At 40.4% G+C, this 19,690-nt stretch overlaps 1 protein-coding gene across 1 annotated transcript in view; it reads right to left on the bottom strand.

The window, feature by feature from the left end:
• LOC126413206 (ribosome-binding protein 1-like) overlaps positions 1-17,061 on the bottom strand; it is a 37,695-nt gene extending 20,634 nt beyond the window's left edge. The window contains exons 1-2 of the mRNA XM_050083103.1: positions 17,019-17,061; positions 7,737-8,195 (exon numbers count right to left, since the gene is read on the bottom strand). Of these exons, the coding sequence (XP_049939060.1) occupies positions 7,737-8,195; positions 17,019-17,061 (502 nt within the window). The remainder of the gene's footprint in view (positions 1-7,736; positions 8,196-17,018) is intronic.
• Between the last annotated feature and the right edge of the window lie 2,629 nt (positions 17,062-19,690).

The following is a 19,690-nucleotide window of genomic DNA, read 5'->3' as shown; positions in this document are numbered from 1 at the left end:
TCCTCCGCAATGGATTTCACTCCATCTGTCTCGACTTCTGCCCAAAAACGGAAACATGACCAGCCATCTGTGACAAAAGTACTACTGCCTGCCCCACAGTTCCTCATCGTTTCTCGATCTGAGGACGGAAAGGATTTTTCCTCTGTCAACCCTTTCGTTATCCAGAAGGGTGTAGATGCCATAGCCGGATCTGTCAAATCTTGTACCAGATTGCGTAACGGTACCTTATTACTAGAAACTGAGAGCGCCTTTCAGGCACAAAAACTGCTTTGGGCCACACTCCTGTACACGTTCCCTGTGCGGGTGGAGGCTCACCGAACTTTGAATTCATCTCGTGGTGTGGTCTATACTAGCTCCCTCGACGGACTGACTGACGAGGAGATTCAATCTTTCCTCGCTGAGCAGGGCGTGACGGCTGTCCATAGGGTCATGAAAAAGGTCAACAATGACCTTGTACCGACCCGGACACTTTTCTTGACCTTCGATAGTGTTAAGCTGCCATCGCGCATCAAGGCGGTCTATGAGGTTATTTCTGTTCGCCCCTATATCCCGACACCTGCGCGCTGTTACCAGTGTCAGCGTTTCAATCACACTCGACAGTCTTGTTCCAATGCGGCTAAATGTGTCACTTGTGGCAGGGATTTCCATGAGGGTGACTGTCCACCTCCGTCTCCTCGTTGTGTGAACTGTCAGGGTGACCATGCCGCATCCTCCCGCGACTGTCCTGTCTATAAGGAAGAACGCTGTATCCAAGAAATTTGGGTCAAAGAGAAAGTGTCCACCTCGGCTGCATCTCCAGGATTCTTCCAAGTATACAACCTACTTTTATGATTCTTGAACCTAGTGTTAGCTATGATTCCACATCTACATTTGTACTCCGCAAGCCACCCAACGGTGTGTGGTGGAGGGCACTTTATGTGCCACTAATTACCTCCCTTCTCTGTTCCAGTCGCTCCAGTCCGACTCGTGGAGATAACATCTTGGACCTACTGATAACAAACAGACCCGAACTTTTCGACTCTGTAAGTCGCATATGGTTCATGGGAAGAACGACTGTCTGAAAGCCTCCGTGCACGCTCTAATTTCTAATTTTACATTCGTGATCTCTTCGGGAGGTATAAGAAGGGGGAAGCAATATATTCGATACCTCATCCAGAAATGCACCCTCTCGAAACCTGGTGAGCAAGCTACACCGTGATGCAGAGCGCCTCTCTTGCAGAGTCTGCCACTTGAGTTTGTTAAACATCTCCGTAATGCTATCACGGTTACCGAATAACCCTGTGACGAAACGCGCCGCTCTTCTTTGGATCTTCTCTATCTCCTCCGTCAACCCGATATGGTATGGATCCCACACTGATGAGCAATACTCAAGAATAGGTCGAACGAGTGTTTTGTAAGCAACCTCCTCTGTTGATGGACTACATTTAGATACAGGCTCCCAGGTAGATGTTATTTTTCTTGACTTCCGGAAGGCGTTCGATACAGTTCCGCACTGTTGCCTGATAAACAAAGTAAGAGCCTACGGAATATCAGACCAGCTGTGTGGTTGGATTGAAGGGTTTTTAGCAAACAGAACACAGCATGTTGTTATCAATGGAGAGACGTCTACAGACGTTAAAGTAACCTCTGGCGTGACACAGGGGAGTGTTATGGGACCATTGCTTTTCACAATATATATAAATGACCTAGTAGATAGTGTCTGAAGTTCCATGCGGATTTTCGCGGATGATGCTGTAGTATACAAAGAAGTTGCAGCATTAGAAAATTGTAGCAAAATGCAGGAAGATCTGCAGCGGATAGGCACTTGGTGCAGGGAGTGGCAACTGACCCTTAACATAGACAAATGTAATGTATTGCGAATACATAGAAAGAAGGATCCTTTATTGTATGATTATATGATAGCGAAACAAACACTGGTAGCAGTTACTTCTGTAAAATATCTGGGAGTATGCGTACAGAACGATTTGAAATGGAATGATCATATAAAATCGTTGTTAAGGCGGGTACCAGGTTGAGATTCATTGGGAGAGTCCTTAGAAAATGCTCGACTTGTATGAATATCAAGAGCTCAGATGGAAACCCAGTTCTAAGCAAAGAAGGGAAAGCAGAAAGGTGGAAGGAGTATATAGAGGGTCTATACAACGGCGATGTACTTGACGACAATATTATGGAAATGGAAGAGGATGTAGATGAAGATGAAATGGGAGATATGATACTGCGTGAAGAGTTTGACAGAGCACTGAAAGACCTGAGTCGAAACAAGGCCCCCGGAGTAGACAACATTCCATTGGAACTACTGACGGCCTTGGGAGAGCCGGTCCTGACAAAACTCTACCATCTGGTGAGCAAGATGTATGAGACAGGCGAAATACCCTCAGACTTCAAGAAGAATACAATAATTTCAATCCCAAAGAAAGCAGGTGTTGACAGATGTGAAAATTACCGAACAATCAGTTTAATAAGCCACAGCTGCAAAATACTAACACGAATTCTTTACAGACGAATGGAAAAACTGGTAGAAGCCGACCTCGGGGAAGATCAGTTTGGATTCCTTAGAAATACTGGAACACGTGAGGCAATACTGACCCTACGACTTATCTTAGAAGAAAGATTAAGGAAAGGCATACCTACATTTCTAGCATTTGTGGACTTAGAGAAAGCTTTTGACAATGTTGACTGGAATACTGTTTCAAATTCTAAAGGTGGCGGGGGTAAAATACGGGGAGCGAAAGGCTATTTACAATTTGTACAGAAAGCAGATGGCAATTATAAGAATCAAGGGGCATGAAAGGGAAGCAGTGGTTGGGAAGGGAGTAAGACAGGGTTGTAGCCTCTCCCCGATGTTATTCAATCTGTGTATTGAGCAAGCAGTAAAGGAAACAAAAGAAAAATTCGGAGTAGGTATTAAAATCCATGGAAAAGAAATAAAAACTTTGAGGTTCGCCGATGACATTGTAATTCTGTCAGAGACAGCAAAGGACTTGGAAGAGCAGTTGAACGGAATGGATGGTGTCTTGAAGGGAGGATATAAGATGAACATCAACAAAAGCAAAACAAGGATAATGGAATGTAGTCGAGTTAAGTCGGGTGATGCTGAGGGAATTAGATTAGGAAATGAGACACTTGGAGTAGTAAAGGAGTTCTGCTAATTGGGGAGCAAAATAACTGATGATGGTCGAAGTAGAGAGGATATAAAATGTAGACTAGCAATGGCAAGGAAAGAGTTTCTGAAGAAGAGAAATTTGTTAACATCGAGTATAGATTTAAGTGTCAGGAAGTCATTTCTGAAAGTATTTGTATGAAGTGTAGCCATGTATGGAAGTGAAACATGGACGATAAATAGTTTGGACAAGAAGAGAATAGAAGCTTTTGAAATGTGGTGCTACAGAAGAATGCTGAGGATTAGATGGGTAGATCATATAACTAATGAGGGGGTATTGAATAGAATTGGGGAGAAGAGGAGTTTGTGGCACAACTTGACCAGAAGGGATCGGTTGGTAGGACATGTTTTGAGGCACCAAGGGATCACCAATTTAGTATTGGAGGGCAGCGTGGAGGGTAAAAATCGTAGAGGGAGACCAAGAGATGAATACACAAAGCAGATTCAGAAGGATGTAGGTTGCAGTAGGTACTGGGAGATGAAGAAGCTTGCACAGGATAGGGTAGCATGGAGAGCTGCATCAAACCAGTCTCAGGACTGAAGACAACAACAACAACAACAACAACAACAACAACAACATGGTTCTTCGTGATTTGCAGTGTGCTTATTTCGTACGATTTTTCTGTATTTTTAGTATCCGCGCTGTTTGTCGATTTACCCCAAAGAACAATACCATACCTAATAATGGATTCGAAGTAGCTTGTATATGCTACTTTCCGTGTGTTCATGTCAATTGCAGTTGACAATATTTGCATTGCAAATGCACAGCTGCTCAGTTTGTTTGCCAGGTATTCAATGTGTGACTGCCTGCTCAAATTTTTATCTACATTTAAACCTAAGAATTTGACTGAGTCAACTTCTTCTATACCTTGGTTGTTGTACAATCTTAGTCTGGTCACATTTTGACGGTTTGGTTCTGAACTGCATCACTTGAGTCTTAGAAAAAATTCCCGAATCTGATCAGTATCCTCACTCCCTTATAAACTTGGTTTCAGCTAAATGGGCTGAATCTAAACATATCTGAGTCCTGATCTTCAACTAAGAAGTATCATCTGCAAATAGAACTGATGGGGAGCAAATATTTAATGGTAAGTCATTAGCATAGGAGAAATAAGACTGGACCTAATATGGAGCCTTGTGGAACACCCTGAGATTTTTCCAGTCAGAAAAATGTGTGCCATTTGAAGAAATGTTAACTATCTGCTTTCTGTTGGATAAGTAGGATTTAAGGCATTGTGGGGCACTGTGGCTAATGCCATCCTTTTCTAGTTTGATTCTGTAAACCATGCATTGCTTGTTTACAAACGCCTTTGTGAGGTTGCAGAAAATTTCTGCCACCTTATTTCTCTTGTCTAATGATATACTTTTTTCTCAATAAAACTGTTTTTCTACACAATTTGGTTTTCGGGCTGGTAAAAACACCATCGATGCATTAAACAGAATATTTTGCAATGAAGTTTTGGATTTTTGCAGCAGCAAGTTTTTCAATTATTTTAAATAGGACTGGGAAAATCAAGGTAGGACGATAATGTCCCATGATCTCTATTGATCCCTTCTTCAAGAGTGGTTTGACTTCAGCATATTTCAGTACCTCTGGGAAACAGCCCTCTTCAAAACATTGATTTACTGAGCTAATGGGTTTGCGATTCTGTTGTGTACCACTTTAATAACTCTGGTGGATATTCTATCCCAACATACAGATTTTTTGTTTATTAATGTTAGAATAGCATTTTCTACATTCTCTACTGAAACTTTTGAGAATTTTGTAAAGTTTTCAAAGTTTTCGCCTAGGCCAAAGGGATTCACTTTCTTGTGATGATCTGTTACATCTGCATCAGACTTTGCTACATTTATAAAGAATTCATTAAAGTACTCTGGTATTTGAGTTGGATTTACAATAGTATTGTCTTCAATGACAACTTTGGAATTTCTTGGTTAAAAGTTTTAACACCTAATTCAGATTTAATGACTGACCACACAGCCTTTGTCTTATTTCTATCATTTAAAATTATCCTGTTATTTGTCAGTTGTTTTGCTGCCTTGACAACTCTTCTTAATATGGTTTTATAGAGTCTAACATATTTACTGAAATAAATATAATAAAGATATTTTAGTTCTCTTTGCAGTTGTCTTTTCTTAACACTGGAAATTTTTATGCCCTGGGTAATCCACCTTACTGTATTTGTTACTTTACTGCTGCAGAGTCTAGGTGGAAATGTTTAATTAAGGTCTCCAAGAAAACTATTTAGAAATTTCTCAAAGTTTTTGTCACTCAAGTTACTATAATCAAAGGGTCATGTTTTCTCTTAGCTTCTTACTAAATGTTAGCAAGTTTTCTTTGCTAAAGTTCCTGCTCATAGGGTTCTCATACATGAAATGTTCCTATCTGTGGCAGCTCAATGAACAATGCACAATGATCTGAAGTACCTAGATCTTGACAAAATTTATGCACAGGTTCATATACATGATTTGTTAGAACGTTGTCAATGCATGTTGGTGATTGAATCTATCAGAGACAATGGGCAAAGACATTAAATTTGAAACCATATTTCTATACTAAGTCAGTGAAACGTGATGCGTGGCTACTGTCACATGTGATATCAATATTAAAATCGGCAGCTATTACAACTGTCTTCTTCTTTCTCTGCAAAGGTCTTCTAGTATAATTTGAAACTTAGATAAGAATAGTTCTGTTGTTGTCATCCCTGGGATTCTGTATATTGAGGTTATTAAACATCCGCTAGTGAGTCCACTATTTCTACACAACAGCTCTCGAACACACACTCTTCATTTAAATAATTAAAACAGTTTCTGGTCTCGTAATTTATATTGCTATGTAAAAGTATACATGATCCTCCACTTGACTTGTTTCTTCTGCAAAAGATAGGTGGTAATCTGAAGTTCGCTATTTTGTTTAGAATTTTGTATCTTTAGTAAACCAGTGCTCATATAAACAAACAACTTTAATATTTGCACATTGTGACAGAATGATTTCCAATTCATCTTTTTTGGAGCTTTTATTGTGAGAAGCATCAGTGTTTAAGCCATCTATATTCCAGTGGATAACATACATACATTGACCATCACTTACAGGCTTTAGCACATTTCCTGTCAGATAATGGTTTGGTTCTGTCTTTCTTAATGCTACACAAGTTTTTTCACCCCCATCACTACTTATGTTTCCCTCATATTTTACATCTGAATAGGTTGGGCTCAAAAATATTCAGTAAGATGTTCATAGGTACTTGCCAGATGATAGACTATCTTTACCAAGACACTTCGCACTTTAAAATTTGTTGGATCAATGAAAAGGACTCCTAGTCTATTGCACTGTTCTTTAATATTGCCGTTCATTCTCTGCACATAGCTGTCACACACAGATGTTCTGTACACAATGCCACTTATTATTCTGGAATTCAGGTAGTCTTCTGACCAGTCGGATGAGGTTTCTTGTATAGTTTAAAATTTCTTCCTCACTGATGTTTTGAAGTGAATTTGTTCCCACATCTATAAAAAACACTTTTTGGATTTCTGCTATGCTTTCAACAATGAGTCACCTATAATAAAGAATTCACTTTGTCTTATTATAATGCTTCTTTCTGTCTTCTTTGTAGATTATGCTGATCCACTTACATTTTTTTGGTTCTTCGGTATCTTCACTTCCTTTTTCTTTCGTAATGGCAGCTGAATTTCTTGATTGTTTGTCAGTTGTATCACTCTGTGCATTTGCCAAAGTAGGTCCATCTAATGCCGCAGTTTTTTCACATGCAGAACACTTTCACGTTTCAATGCAATATTTTCTTTCTTTAGTAACCTCAGTTCTGCTTTCAGAGCACGAGTGTCGATTTAAAGTAGACGAATACTTTCATCCTTAGAACTTAGTGTGGATGTTAGTCCCGCATTTTTGTCACTAGCACAGTCAGAGAATATCTGACAATGACATTAAATTAAGCATGCACACACACACACAGTAATACTGTATTTGTCGTGACAGTACAAGAAAACAGGAGCAACAAACAGAAATATAACCCCTTTTTTCCATTAGACAATTCTTTTGTCTGAAGCATGTACTAATGAACTATGGCACTTTATCAAGGCTATACACCACACAACTTAATTTTCTTTATACACAATCCACAGTCTCATCAAACATACCTTTGTTAGAGGCAATACAATTCTAACAATCAGCAATTTTCATTCCATTATGCTACTATGTGACAGCAAGATTGTGCACTGTACAGAGTCAGAACCAGCCTTACACTCCTGCATGCTTCCGCAGGAGAAAGAGTTGGTGAGTAGGAAGTGACTTGAGTGTCACCATTCTAAGGTCCATTGTACTCCTGAAACTTTACCATGAAGGAAGGAAGCCAGTACAGCACAGAGGTGAGACTGCCTCGATTTCTAATGTACACAACCCTTGACATTAGTCATTCACGATGTTTACAACCTGTGATGCATACTAAGAACAGCGTGAATAGTGACAAGTTTCTTTCAAATATCTGAGGGTGTCACAACCATGCTAAAAAACTTGAAATGGCAGGCACTTGGAATGGCGGGCACTTGGAATGGCGGGCACTTGGAATGGCGGGCACTTGGAATGGCGGGCACTTGGAATGGCGGGCACTTGGAATGGCGGGGGCACTTGGAATGGCGGGGGCACTTGGAATGGCGGGGGCACTTGGAATGGCGGGGGCACTTGGAATGGCGGGGGCACTTGGAATGGCGGGGGCACTTGGAATGGCGGGGGCACTTGGAATGGCGGGGGCACTTGGAATGGCGGGGGCACTTGGAATGGCGGGGGCACTTGGAATGGCGGGGGCACTTGGAATGGCGGGGGCACTTGGAATGGCGGGGGCACTTGGAATGGCGGGGGCACTTGGAATGGCGGGGGCACTTGGAATGGCGGGGGCACTTGGAATGGCGGGGGCACTTGGAATGGCGGGGGCACTTGGAATGGCGGGGGCACTTGGAATGGCGGGGGCACTTGGAATGGCGGGGGCACTTGGAATGGCGGGGGCACTTGGAATGGCGGGCACTTGAAATGTCAACATCAAGAGCCCATGAAAGCTTGCTTACAAAATTTAAAGAACCATAATTAATGAATCTAAAAATGTCCTACATTCCCCTGCAGATAACGCGCGCGCGCATGCGTAGAAGCAGTCATTTTTCCCACACACCATACGCAAACAGAACAAAAAAAGCCTTAAGACATGTTACACTTTGACATACCCTGTGCCAAACACTCCAGCAATTTGAGCAGCAAGGTATGTTATTCAGAAACATAATTTGTGTCTACATCCACACTATGCAGTCACCTCTCTGTCACATGAAGTGAAGTGACACGCATTTTGTTTTTACATGAGTTACACTGCTGAAAGAATAACAAGTAATTCAGAAGAGGAAATACTGTTTCACTCCACATCTACAAATTTATATGAGCTCATCAATGGGAAACAGTGCCTTTAGTAAAGATGGTGCAAACAAAGTTTGCACACCTTGTCAATGGACATGCTTTTGGCCATTAATTATGTCCTTCAATTTAAAGACACAGAAAACTGTGAGTGAAAAAGATAAATGACTTAAATGACCATGTGTAATCAGTGAGTTGTGCACATCAGTAACTATGTTATGGTAAACTCACGGACCACAAACGCAGCATACTCTCTTAGTGAAGGATGTGAAGGCTCAATGTCCTCAGTGATTAGAAAAAAGTGCAGGTGACATCTGTAAATATTAAGGGTGAAAGAAGACCCATAAAATTACAGACCAAAGTATGTAATATCAGTTTGCTGCAGGATTCTCCAACATGTTCTAAAGTTCAAATGTGATAAATTTCTTCATGAATGAAAGCTCATGTCCACACATCAGCTTCAAGTTAGAAGCCATCACTTGTGCACAACTCTGCTTGTCCTTTTCTCGCACAGTACCCTACAGGCAGTGGATGAAGGGCAACCACCAGATTCCATATCCCTAGATTTCCACAATTATTTCTCACACACCCCCCTTGCAGAAAGAAGACCTGGCCAGATAGAACATGGCCTGGTAGTATGGCCTGTGGACTCAAGCTGCAGCATCCAGTCCATACTATCAAAATGCTCATTAGCATATTTTGCCAGCCGTCTGGGATACAGATTTGCAGCAGGCCGGCCAGAGTGACTGCATTGTGCCCACTTGTGCAGTTCGCTGCTATGGGACTACTGGCAGGAGGCAGGTCTGTCATACTGTGCCACATCTGTGAGCTGCTGACAAGGTTTCAGCCACTTCTCAGTGGGACATCTGATGTGCTGATGGCAGTTTCCACAGTGAGCCACTCTCTCCTGCACAGTGTCCCTCACCAGTGAATGCCCCAGCCACTCATAGTGGCATGATCTGCACTATCTTGCCATGTTACACCTGGCTGGGCCTTTGACAGAGGCAAGAGTGTATGGAATGGGTTCTCAGATATGTGAGAGACGCCAAGACTCCTCGAGACATATGACCCAGTACATCATCCCAGATAGCGAGTGTTCATGAGATGATACCTCTAGCATTGTCTATGTATATATTGCACTTCACCTGGGGCAATCTGACAGAGCTTGCAGCAATCTGTTACAATTTGTTGTTGATGCTGTTGGATATTGGAAAGAATCATTTACTGCTTGCAGAAGGCACTGTTGCAAGTTCTATTTAATGTAAAGAATGGCAGTTCACTCTAAATGTGAAAAAAATGTAAGTTACTGCAGATGACCAGGAAAAGAACTGTGTAATATTCGAATTCATTGTTAGTGGTATGCTGCTTTGCTTGGTTATGTCAAACATTTAGGTATAATGTTGCAAAGCAATACATAATGACATGGTGGGGGAGTCTTTCTTACATGCTGGTTCGATTAAGGGAAGAAGATAGTAATTCAGAAGTGCACCACTAGAGTTGTTACCAGTAGGTCTAATCGACATTTGAGTATTATATAAATGCTCCGTGGACTCTAATGGGAATTTCTAGAGAGAAGACAGCATTCTTTTTGATAAATACTGATGAGAAGTTTTAAGGAACCGGCACATGTAGCTGGCTGCAGGAAAATCCTATCACCACCAATGTAAATTCTGCATAGCAAGTGTGAAGACAACATAACAAATTGGGGCACATATGGAGGCATATAGATAGTCTTATTCCCCTCACTCAGTTTGTGAGTGGAACATTGGGTGTGGCGGTGAAATGACGGCTGTGCAGTGCTGGAATGGGCACAGTCTTTTAATTTCTTTTTATTTTTACTTCTCTCCTTTCCGCTACTTACCACCCCCCACCCACCACCCCCCACCACCCACCCCCTCCGCACCTTCTCTCCTGCCCTCTGTCTAAACAACAACACTTCACTATCCCTCCCCGCCCAAGCCTCCTCATTACACCCACCCAGTCGCCATGCCCATCATGCACTGGTGCCGCTGTTCAGTGCAGTTTCAGCTCTCTGAGACTGCAGGTGTGTGTGTGTGTGTGTGTGTGTGTGTGTGTGTGTGTGTGTGTGTGTGTGTGTGTGTGTGTGTCAGCAGTAGAGACACACAAAAACACACACACAAAGGCCTTAATGGCTGAAAGCTATGATTGTCACTCTTCTTATTGTGCCTATCATGACTCAGCACCTCTGCTATATGGTGAGTGGCAACTTTCCTTCTCTCGTATTGTTGTAGGTGAGCAATCTGTAGTAACTAGCTTGTCACTCAGTAAGCAATTAGAGAGGGCTAATTGGTTTGCAATATTTGAAGAAGATTGACTGCTTCCAGGCTGTAGAAAGATATTAACCTTGGTGGCAATGAATATGGTAGAGTTTTTCTCCTGACAATGATACCTCACTGACAGTGAGTTGCCTGCTCGACTAGATTCACTGTGTTGTGACCCTCTCTGCCTTTACTAAGGGACACAATCCTTATCACATCTTACTTGCAAAAAGAAACTATGATTTTTGCAATGGCCATGAATGGACAGATGCTGACTACAGTCATGTGCTACCAAAGTGTTCACCTATAGAAGGCATCTGTTCTCATACTGTCACCTGTTAAAACCCATCTGGTGAGTCAATCACAGATGAATCATCTCACAAAGGCATTAACACCCTTTCATAACTTACTTTTGACAGAAGTGGTTGTAAACACCAAAAGGAGAAGTACTCCAGGAGGCAAATAATCCATCATAGGAAACAGTGATGCAGTTTGACCACCTGATTGTGCAGAGCCTAGAACATCATGTCAAGAAGAATAGAGACTTCCTAGAACTTCTCCAGTAAGGCCTTAGAAGAAATATCTGCTAGCTGGATTGAACACCACTGAAATAGACTAGGAAACATAAACAATAGATAGATGTTAGAGGCAACACACACTCTTAAGACTTCATGAAACCAGGTACGGAGATGAGAACTCACTTGGGTGATAAGAATAATTTTACTGTCATTAAGCCTTTACAGCAATATACAATATTTTATACATATAACATAATCATTCCATTAGCAAATGGAACTGTTCGGCCATGTCAGTTGTTAGCTTGCAATTCCATGTTGCAGTCAACAAAATTCTTTTCATTCGTAGGAGGAGTTGGCAACAAGCCATTTATTTAATGTTTTCCTCAATTAACACTCCTGAAGGTGTTATACCCTCTGCAAAAGCTTATTAGTTTGTGACCCACTATCTCATAGCTATTGATTGATTTTCATACTCTATGGTATGACAAATGTACGGAATTATTTCTTGTGTTGTGACCATGAATATTATTTCTATGTTTCACATAATGTAGATTTTTTAATGTATGTTAGCACTTGGTATATATACAGGTTTACAATGTGCTTTATGCTGAGAACATGTAATGACTGATTGCTTTCTTCTGAAGTAGTAGTATGTTTTGAACATGGCTCGAGTTTCCCCAGGGAAGAGTCTGTAAGACATGGTACTTTGAAAAAGTGTAAAATAAGATCTTTTACCATAAGCTTCCGGTACACATTTCATAAGCCATCTTACTTATACTACGGTTAATTTAACACTAATGTATTTTGTGTGTTGCTTCCAGGACAATGTCACATAGATACACCCCCAAGAACTTCATATAACAAGAATCATTAAAAGGAATTTTGTCCTTCAGACTAAATACCATTTTTTGTGTTTTATTCTCATTCAGGACAAACCCATTTGACCTGAACCAATATATTTGGGCAAGTGTATTGTCAGCAGAATCTTTTAACTTATTTAGATCATTGCAGATGACACTACTTTCCTAAACTACAACAAATAGCACTGTTCTGGAACTTACAAAGAAGGGTAGGTCATTGATCATTACCAAAAACAAAAATGGTCACAATATAGATCCCTGCAGAACTCCCACCTTAGTTTGTTTCTCGATAGACTTTCCTGTGCCAATACACACCTTGAAAATTGTAGACAAGTAGTAAGACTAGCAGTTTTAGGCTGTTCTACAGAAACTCAATTTTTATGGCATCAGGGAGAAGTGTCACGTCCTACACAGTCAAATGCTTTACTCAGGTCACAGAAAGTGGCCTAAGCAAATCCCTTCTCCTCAAACACTTGAACATATTTAATTATTGTGTCTGAATATTTAATGTAGCACAATATGGATTTATAAAAAAACCATCAACAGTAGATGCAACAGTTTTTCAAAATAAGCTATAAATGTTTTATTCTATTTTGGCCACAACCAGAAATACTGATATTGGTCTGAAACTTGCAGGGTTGTGTCTGTGGTGTCACCTCCAGACACCACACTTGCTAGGTGGTAGCCTTTAAATCGGCCGCGGTTCATTAGTATACGTCGGACCCGCATGTTGCCACTGTCAGTGATAGCAGACCAAGCGCTACCACATGGCAGGTCTAGAGAGACGTACTGGCACTCGCCCCAGTTGTACAGCCGACGTAGCTAGCTACAGTTCACTGACAAATACGCTCTCATTTGCCGAGACGATAGTTAGCAAAGCCTTCAGCTACATTTGCTACGACCTAGCAAGGCGCCGTATTCAATTGACATTGAGATTCTATTAATGTATCATCAAGAGCGATGTTCTACAAATGTGGATTAAAGTTCAGTATTCCAGAAGCTACGTACTTTTCTTTATAGCATTCATTACGTATCCTGTTTCAGACCTCACGCCAGCCTGCGTGAGTTTAAGCGCGTGCCTTTTGGCTTCCTCTCATTGTGTCTAGGCTTTCTTGCCTAGACACAAGTGTCTGTCATGATTTTTGCACACAGGAACCACCCTAAATTATTTCAGCTCCTCTGGAAAGTATCCCTCTGATAAACATTTATTTATGCAGTGAGTCAATGGAGTCACTGACTTTTCAGCAAATTGCAAGACGTGCCATTAATATCAGCAACAATTGATGACTTAAAATTGAGACAGTGAGAATATTATTGTAGGGCATCCTGTGATAAATTTGTTTTTAAGAGTTCCAATGGACTGTCATCAGTTTACTGATGTCACTGCTGACTTCCTCAATAGATTCAATTAAATAATCATTAGTCTTGTCAAGAGATATTGACTTTGATCTTATGTGATTCTTTGGCACCACTATTTATGAGATTCCAAGCATCTCAGCATTTATAAAAAAAAGCAGTTATTGAAGCAAAAAAGTACATTGAGACTTCTAATAATAATCATTTATCCGTCTTACATACAGAGATTTGGTACACTAAAATTCTGTGTGGTATGAAAGATCATGTAATGATGCTATTACGTATATACAACAACAACAAGACTTTCCATTTTTGACACCTTTTTACAACCTCTGTTACTTCATATTTCCTAATGGGAATACCATCATTAAATATTTGCAGAAATAAGTTGAAGAAACATTCGAAATTTCTTATCTGACTCATCATTTGATAGACAATTACAGATCAGTTCTGCCAGAGAAATGATGGTATCTGCAAGGGTTTTCCTGAACTTCTCAATTTTTCCATTGTCATTGGCCTAGGGATCATTTTTTAATTTGCCAGGTCACCACTAGGATTGACCAGTCTGGTTCTGTTGGCATTTATTAGGGACACTGATTTGTGGTCAGGAAAGAGAAACATTGTTACATCACACTGTTAATTTTAAATGGGCCCAAGGCCAAATATATTGTCTAAGCATGGTTGTTCCCTAGTAGGTTTATAGTTAACACACTACATTGAACTGTCATAGTTGGTTTCTCAATTCACTAACACTGCACTTATCAGTTGATATGTCAAAACCATAATTACGATCACCACCTATGATGTTGTAGTTGGTAAACTGCTTCTCAGTGAGTGCACATAAAATAACTCCAATTTTTCTAAGGAGACACTACTAATGCCATTGGGAGACCTGGTATAGTCATAATTGGTATGAAGCTAATAGTAGTAACATTGAACAGAAGGTTCAAAATTCAGTTCTTCACAGAAATAATTTAGATCTAAGTTACCAATCTGAGACCTATAGCGTTTATAAAGGGAAACTCACCATAAAGAAGAAACTGTCACTATGCTCTGGACAGCTTTTGTGGCAGAAGTGTAACAGATCTGATAACAAATTTTGCACACCCCACAGAAGCAAATGTCATTACTCTCATTTAGATCAGCAAATAATGATATGCAATCATAAAGGCACAGCCGTCTACCAACAATGACAACCAAACGTATAGGAAAGTCTACCAATGAAGCCCGAAAAGACACAAAGCACCACATGATAGTTCTCATAGGTGACTTCAATGCACAAATCATTATAGAAGAGGAAAAAGGCAATAGGACATTTTGCCACATGCAGTTACTCTGAAAAGAACACAGGAAGTCTCATTGACATTAGACAAATTGTCTGCAGAAGTTAACATTTAAAAATCTTTGTTCTTCAAATTCCAAAAAAGTTTTACTATCAAAGCTGCTGTTTATTTACTGGCTGACTAGTTTCAAGCTATATGCAAAATGCACATGCACACACCTGTACTAAGTAGGACTTCCATTAGATGCCCATAGAAAGTGCCTCTAATGTATAACTTTGGCATCATCTGCTGCTGCTGGCTCTGCTCTGCTGGGAAAAAGGCAGAATGTCAATTATTCATCCATACAGAGATTTCACTTTTACAGATAATAATACTGCCTTGGACATATTCCTTCAACATTCCTCTCTCCAATTGTTCAGTGTAGACAATTCCTATACTGCTTGAGACACAGAGGTAGGAAGAGAATTGGAATGATGGACAACATTTGAAGAAGACGAGCATACAAACAGTCTGGCCTGTTCTGAGCACCTTTCTTCATCTGACTCCAAGTTGAAATCTGTCATCAGACAGATACAGTATTATTACACGAACACGAGAACCAGTCCTCTGCTGAGAAGCTTTCAGAGGTGGTTCAGGGTTAGCTCTTACTTATTTTGGCATAAGGAGTGTCCCCTCTTCAGCAGCTCATTTCAGAATTATTGCATTCTGTTTGCTTCCTTTGCAAATTCTCACTTTTAGTGCAATACAAATATTATCACCACAATGTTGCCAACATCGAAGATGTGCACTGTGTGCTTTGTTTGGCACTGAATTTGTTTCATCCATTAACAGTACTTTCTGGTGGCAATGTAAGCCCCACCTCACTCTTCAGCCTCAGGCTCACATTCAGTGCTGCACTGTTCTGTCTCAGACTTATTTTTGTAGCAATATTAGACATACGTGAACAGTGACACACACAGAAGTACCAATACATCTGCTGATGAAGAGTTGACCAACTTACAACTTGTATATGCTTCCAACAAATGCAGGAGAGGGGCATGAAGAAAATATGGCAAGACGTTTCTGCAGCAATGGCTGTTATACCACTGTTTTGTCTTAAAGTTGCAGCATTAATCTTTGTTTTATTTGTATGTTGCACATTTGGATGCTTATGTATTATGGACTTTGTTTCAGTAAAGAGATCTTCACTACAAGGAAAAAGGTTATATGGGTAAGAAACTGGATAAATTATAATTACATTAATACCATGTAACAGGCTGCTAGAGACAGTGTGTCTGTTATACCAAAACACTCAGACAGTACCCCTGAACAACCTCAAAGTTTGTTGGAGCTCTGGTTCACCCTACAGAATTTCCCCAACTCTGAACATTTTGGGGCAACTGTTTTTGCTTTAACTTAATTACTTCAGGAGATATCATTTTTTGAATACATATCAAATTCACTGCTGACCAAAAATGCACTGGTTGAAGTTGAAGCCTAAGAACCAACAACCTTGCCTGTTTTATGGACCTGCTGTTCCTTTTTCAGAAAAATTATATACCATAAATTTCTGTAGTTCAAAAGTTACTAATTAGGATATGATTTCAAGATAACTCACTTTAATACCATCATGTTTTTTTAAAATCTGTGTTGATAAAGTTGTACCCTGAAATTTTCTGAACACGATGATACTCCTTTTGAATATTTAGGATTTGAAGGGATTTATTCAATGTTTTTGAACTATTTTTTTTAAATGTGAATGATGACTATGGGAATCCAGTGAAGTTTTGACAAAAGTGAAATTAAGGTATCAAATAATTAAGGCTCAAATTTTTGTAGAACACAGATACAAATCATTGGAACATTTGTCCTAAAACCTGGTCTGGTTATCGAAATGATATTCTATTTTTTTTACGATTGATTAATGTATCATTTTCTTATTATCAATACAAACCATGGAGATATGGCTCACTATCTGATGGAGAGGCTACCAACAGTCAGAATTGACAGCAGACTAGGCAGATTACCAGTGTATTAAGGTGGTCATGAACTGTCTAAATTGTAAGAGTGAAATGATATGTGAAACTTGTGGAGAGTGTCTGGCAGGAATGCTGCCATTCCTTGATATCCAGGTACTGGATTGTGGCAATGATGTTGCCATTGGTGTCCTCACTGCTGTCGTCATCTGTGGCTGCAGCTTCCAGCTGTGCCCACATGCTGCTTTAGTCCTGCAGGGGCCCACACTGCATCCTCACATTCTCTTTCATGGACAATTAAATGAAATAAATGAGTTCAGAAAAGCTACTGCATATAGAAATACAACTGTAAGAAAGGACAACAGAAGGAGGAGTCAAGTGGAAGACAATAGACAAGTGATGTGGTGGTATGAAAGGATGGCAGGGGTGCTGAAGGTCACGAAGGGAGGCTATGTGACCAGTGAAGTGTTGTCTGTAAACACAACTTTAAATCAGTTTTAATATAAATGCTTCAGTTATTGTTAATAATAAAAGTGACAACTATGTATCTGCACAGTCACTTAACAACTGGACTATTAATTACAAATTACCTGTGTGTAGGCATTTTTTCCACTCAGTGCAGGCAAAACTCAACGATGTACCCAGGTAGCCACAAACAGTATTTCCCTTGGAAAACTTACATAAAAAGTGATGTAATAAAATAAAAACAAAAGTAATAAATGTTTCTCTTGTCTTTCTTCCTACCTACTGAAATTTTCTTTCTATGTAGCTATTATTAAGATTTACTGGATCATTTAATATTCTAATAGTGAATCATTAGGGAATTACTTGCAAAAGCAGACTATTACAGAGAATTTTACATATCTTAAGGTACTGCAATAACTTCTTAGTCACACAGGAGAGCCTTTATGTTGGTAATAAGTAAATAGTTATCAAGTTAAATAGTCTCTTTCACAAGCACACACTAAAGCATGTATGTCAAATGTTTCTTGGTGACATTTGATTCATCACTCTGTTTGTAGCATTTTTGTAGGTTAATTCTTTGAACTACTTGCAATGTGGTTAGCACAACCCTTTCTGCACAAGAAAGATGCTGACTGATAATCTCTGCCCCTTTAGCTGTGGCTCAGTTCTTCTTAGTTGACTAATCTTCCTTTTGATCAAAATGAACAGCAGAAATCTCTTTCAGCACCTTTATCTCAGTGTGTTATTCCACTGGATACGTGTTCAAACTATGTATTGCCTGTAATATAAATTCTAAGTGACGAACGATCAACTACATATACATGTATTCCAGTTTGAGGAGAGTGAATGTCTATCTGAGTCCATATTTGTACAAATACGTATTTTGACACCATTTGTTTCTGGTGAGCATTTCTTCAATGTCACAGATGTCGCATTTTGTTTGTGCCCTTCGCCCACAGCACCACAGTGGATGACTCCACGCACTGGGTATAAGCACCCGTCAGTGACCCGCCTCACCAACACCATGGGATTGGTACCACTCTGATCCTCACAGACCATGAAACACCTCCCATAAGTGTGCAAGTTAAGGCAGTTAGCAAGGGGGAAGCACCAGCACCAAACATATTTCATCAACCAACAGAGAAGTGGGTCATTTCATTCCCAGAACGACACATTACACTTCACCAACATGGACACACCCACACCAAAGTTTCTCCAGATACACAACGTCCAGGTAAAGCTCTTCATTGATCACATGCCATTCAGCTACCATATGGATAGAACCCAGAAGAAACAGAAAATTTAATTGGAGTACTTCATTCTTAGTGTCCCATTTTTACTGACTGCCTTTAACATGCTAAAGCAAGGTCAGTTTCTTTCGACAGGTCGTGCAGTAGGATGCTCACTTGCCAGCTTCAACTCCCACCTGTCCTCCTCACAGTCCAGTAAAATTATAAAACATAGAGAGGAAAAAGTCAGTTTTTTGCTTTAGTACATAAAAAACTGGGGTCACAAGCATCCAAATCAAAACTATAGAACACAAACATAGAGATGAGTTTAACGACTCCTACTCTGAAGTATAGACAGCTAAAGCTAGGCACATGGGGTAGGGGGAGAGAAACATACAAAAATTTAGGTCCAAAACTAAAAATTAAATGGCCTTCGCCATATTGCTTCGGCGGAAAAAAACATGCGGTTGACAGCCTCGCATCATTCACTAAAACAGCTGACAAATCAGACGCCAATCCCAAGCTGGAATGGTGGAATAAGGGGATTCTAGCAGGAGGTGGACAGCTAAAATTTGGGCGAAATGTGTACAAAGTGGTGTAGTAGTGACACTTACCAAGTGACGATGGCTGAAACGGCAGTGCCCAGTATGCAGCCAAGTTAAAATAATTTCCTTTCAGCGGGAGGGCCAAGAGGAGTTCGTCCAAGGCACTGGGAGAGGCTTAATAAGCCATAGCTTATTCCCATTAAGGGAGTACCATCGGCGGTGCCAAAGGGACACCACCACCTCACAGGCAGCAATGCAGAGATCAGAAGGAATATAGGTACAGGAGGGCTGAGTGACAAGGCTGCAGTTCTTGTACATCTGCCAGGAAATAAGGCTGCTGATGCAGCTGCTATCACTAGGGGCCCACAGAAACATCACACTGGCTCCACCAGCAGTGAGCAGTAGAGTTTTCCTTTACCTGCTGCACTAAGGAATGAGCAGTGTACAGCCCACATAGACTTTGGAGGGCACTGAGTGAGTCTGAGCAGAGGATGCAATTAGAAACGCCATGTTAACGGATGTACCCTCTGGCCTGTTAAAAGACAAATGTTTGGCACCTGTGTTTTTTGCTTTCCTCAGTATTTACAGCCAATGACGAAGGCACACCCGAACCCACGGTCAGTCTGAGAG

This window comes from Schistocerca serialis, chromosome 7 (genome assembly GCF_023864345.2).
Source record: "Schistocerca serialis cubense isolate TAMUIC-IGC-003099 chromosome 7, iqSchSeri2.2, whole genome shotgun sequence".
NCBI classification, from domain to species: domain Eukaryota; kingdom Metazoa; phylum Arthropoda; class Insecta; order Orthoptera; family Acrididae; genus Schistocerca; species Schistocerca serialis.
This window is presented reverse-complemented; position numbering and strand designations above follow the sequence as displayed.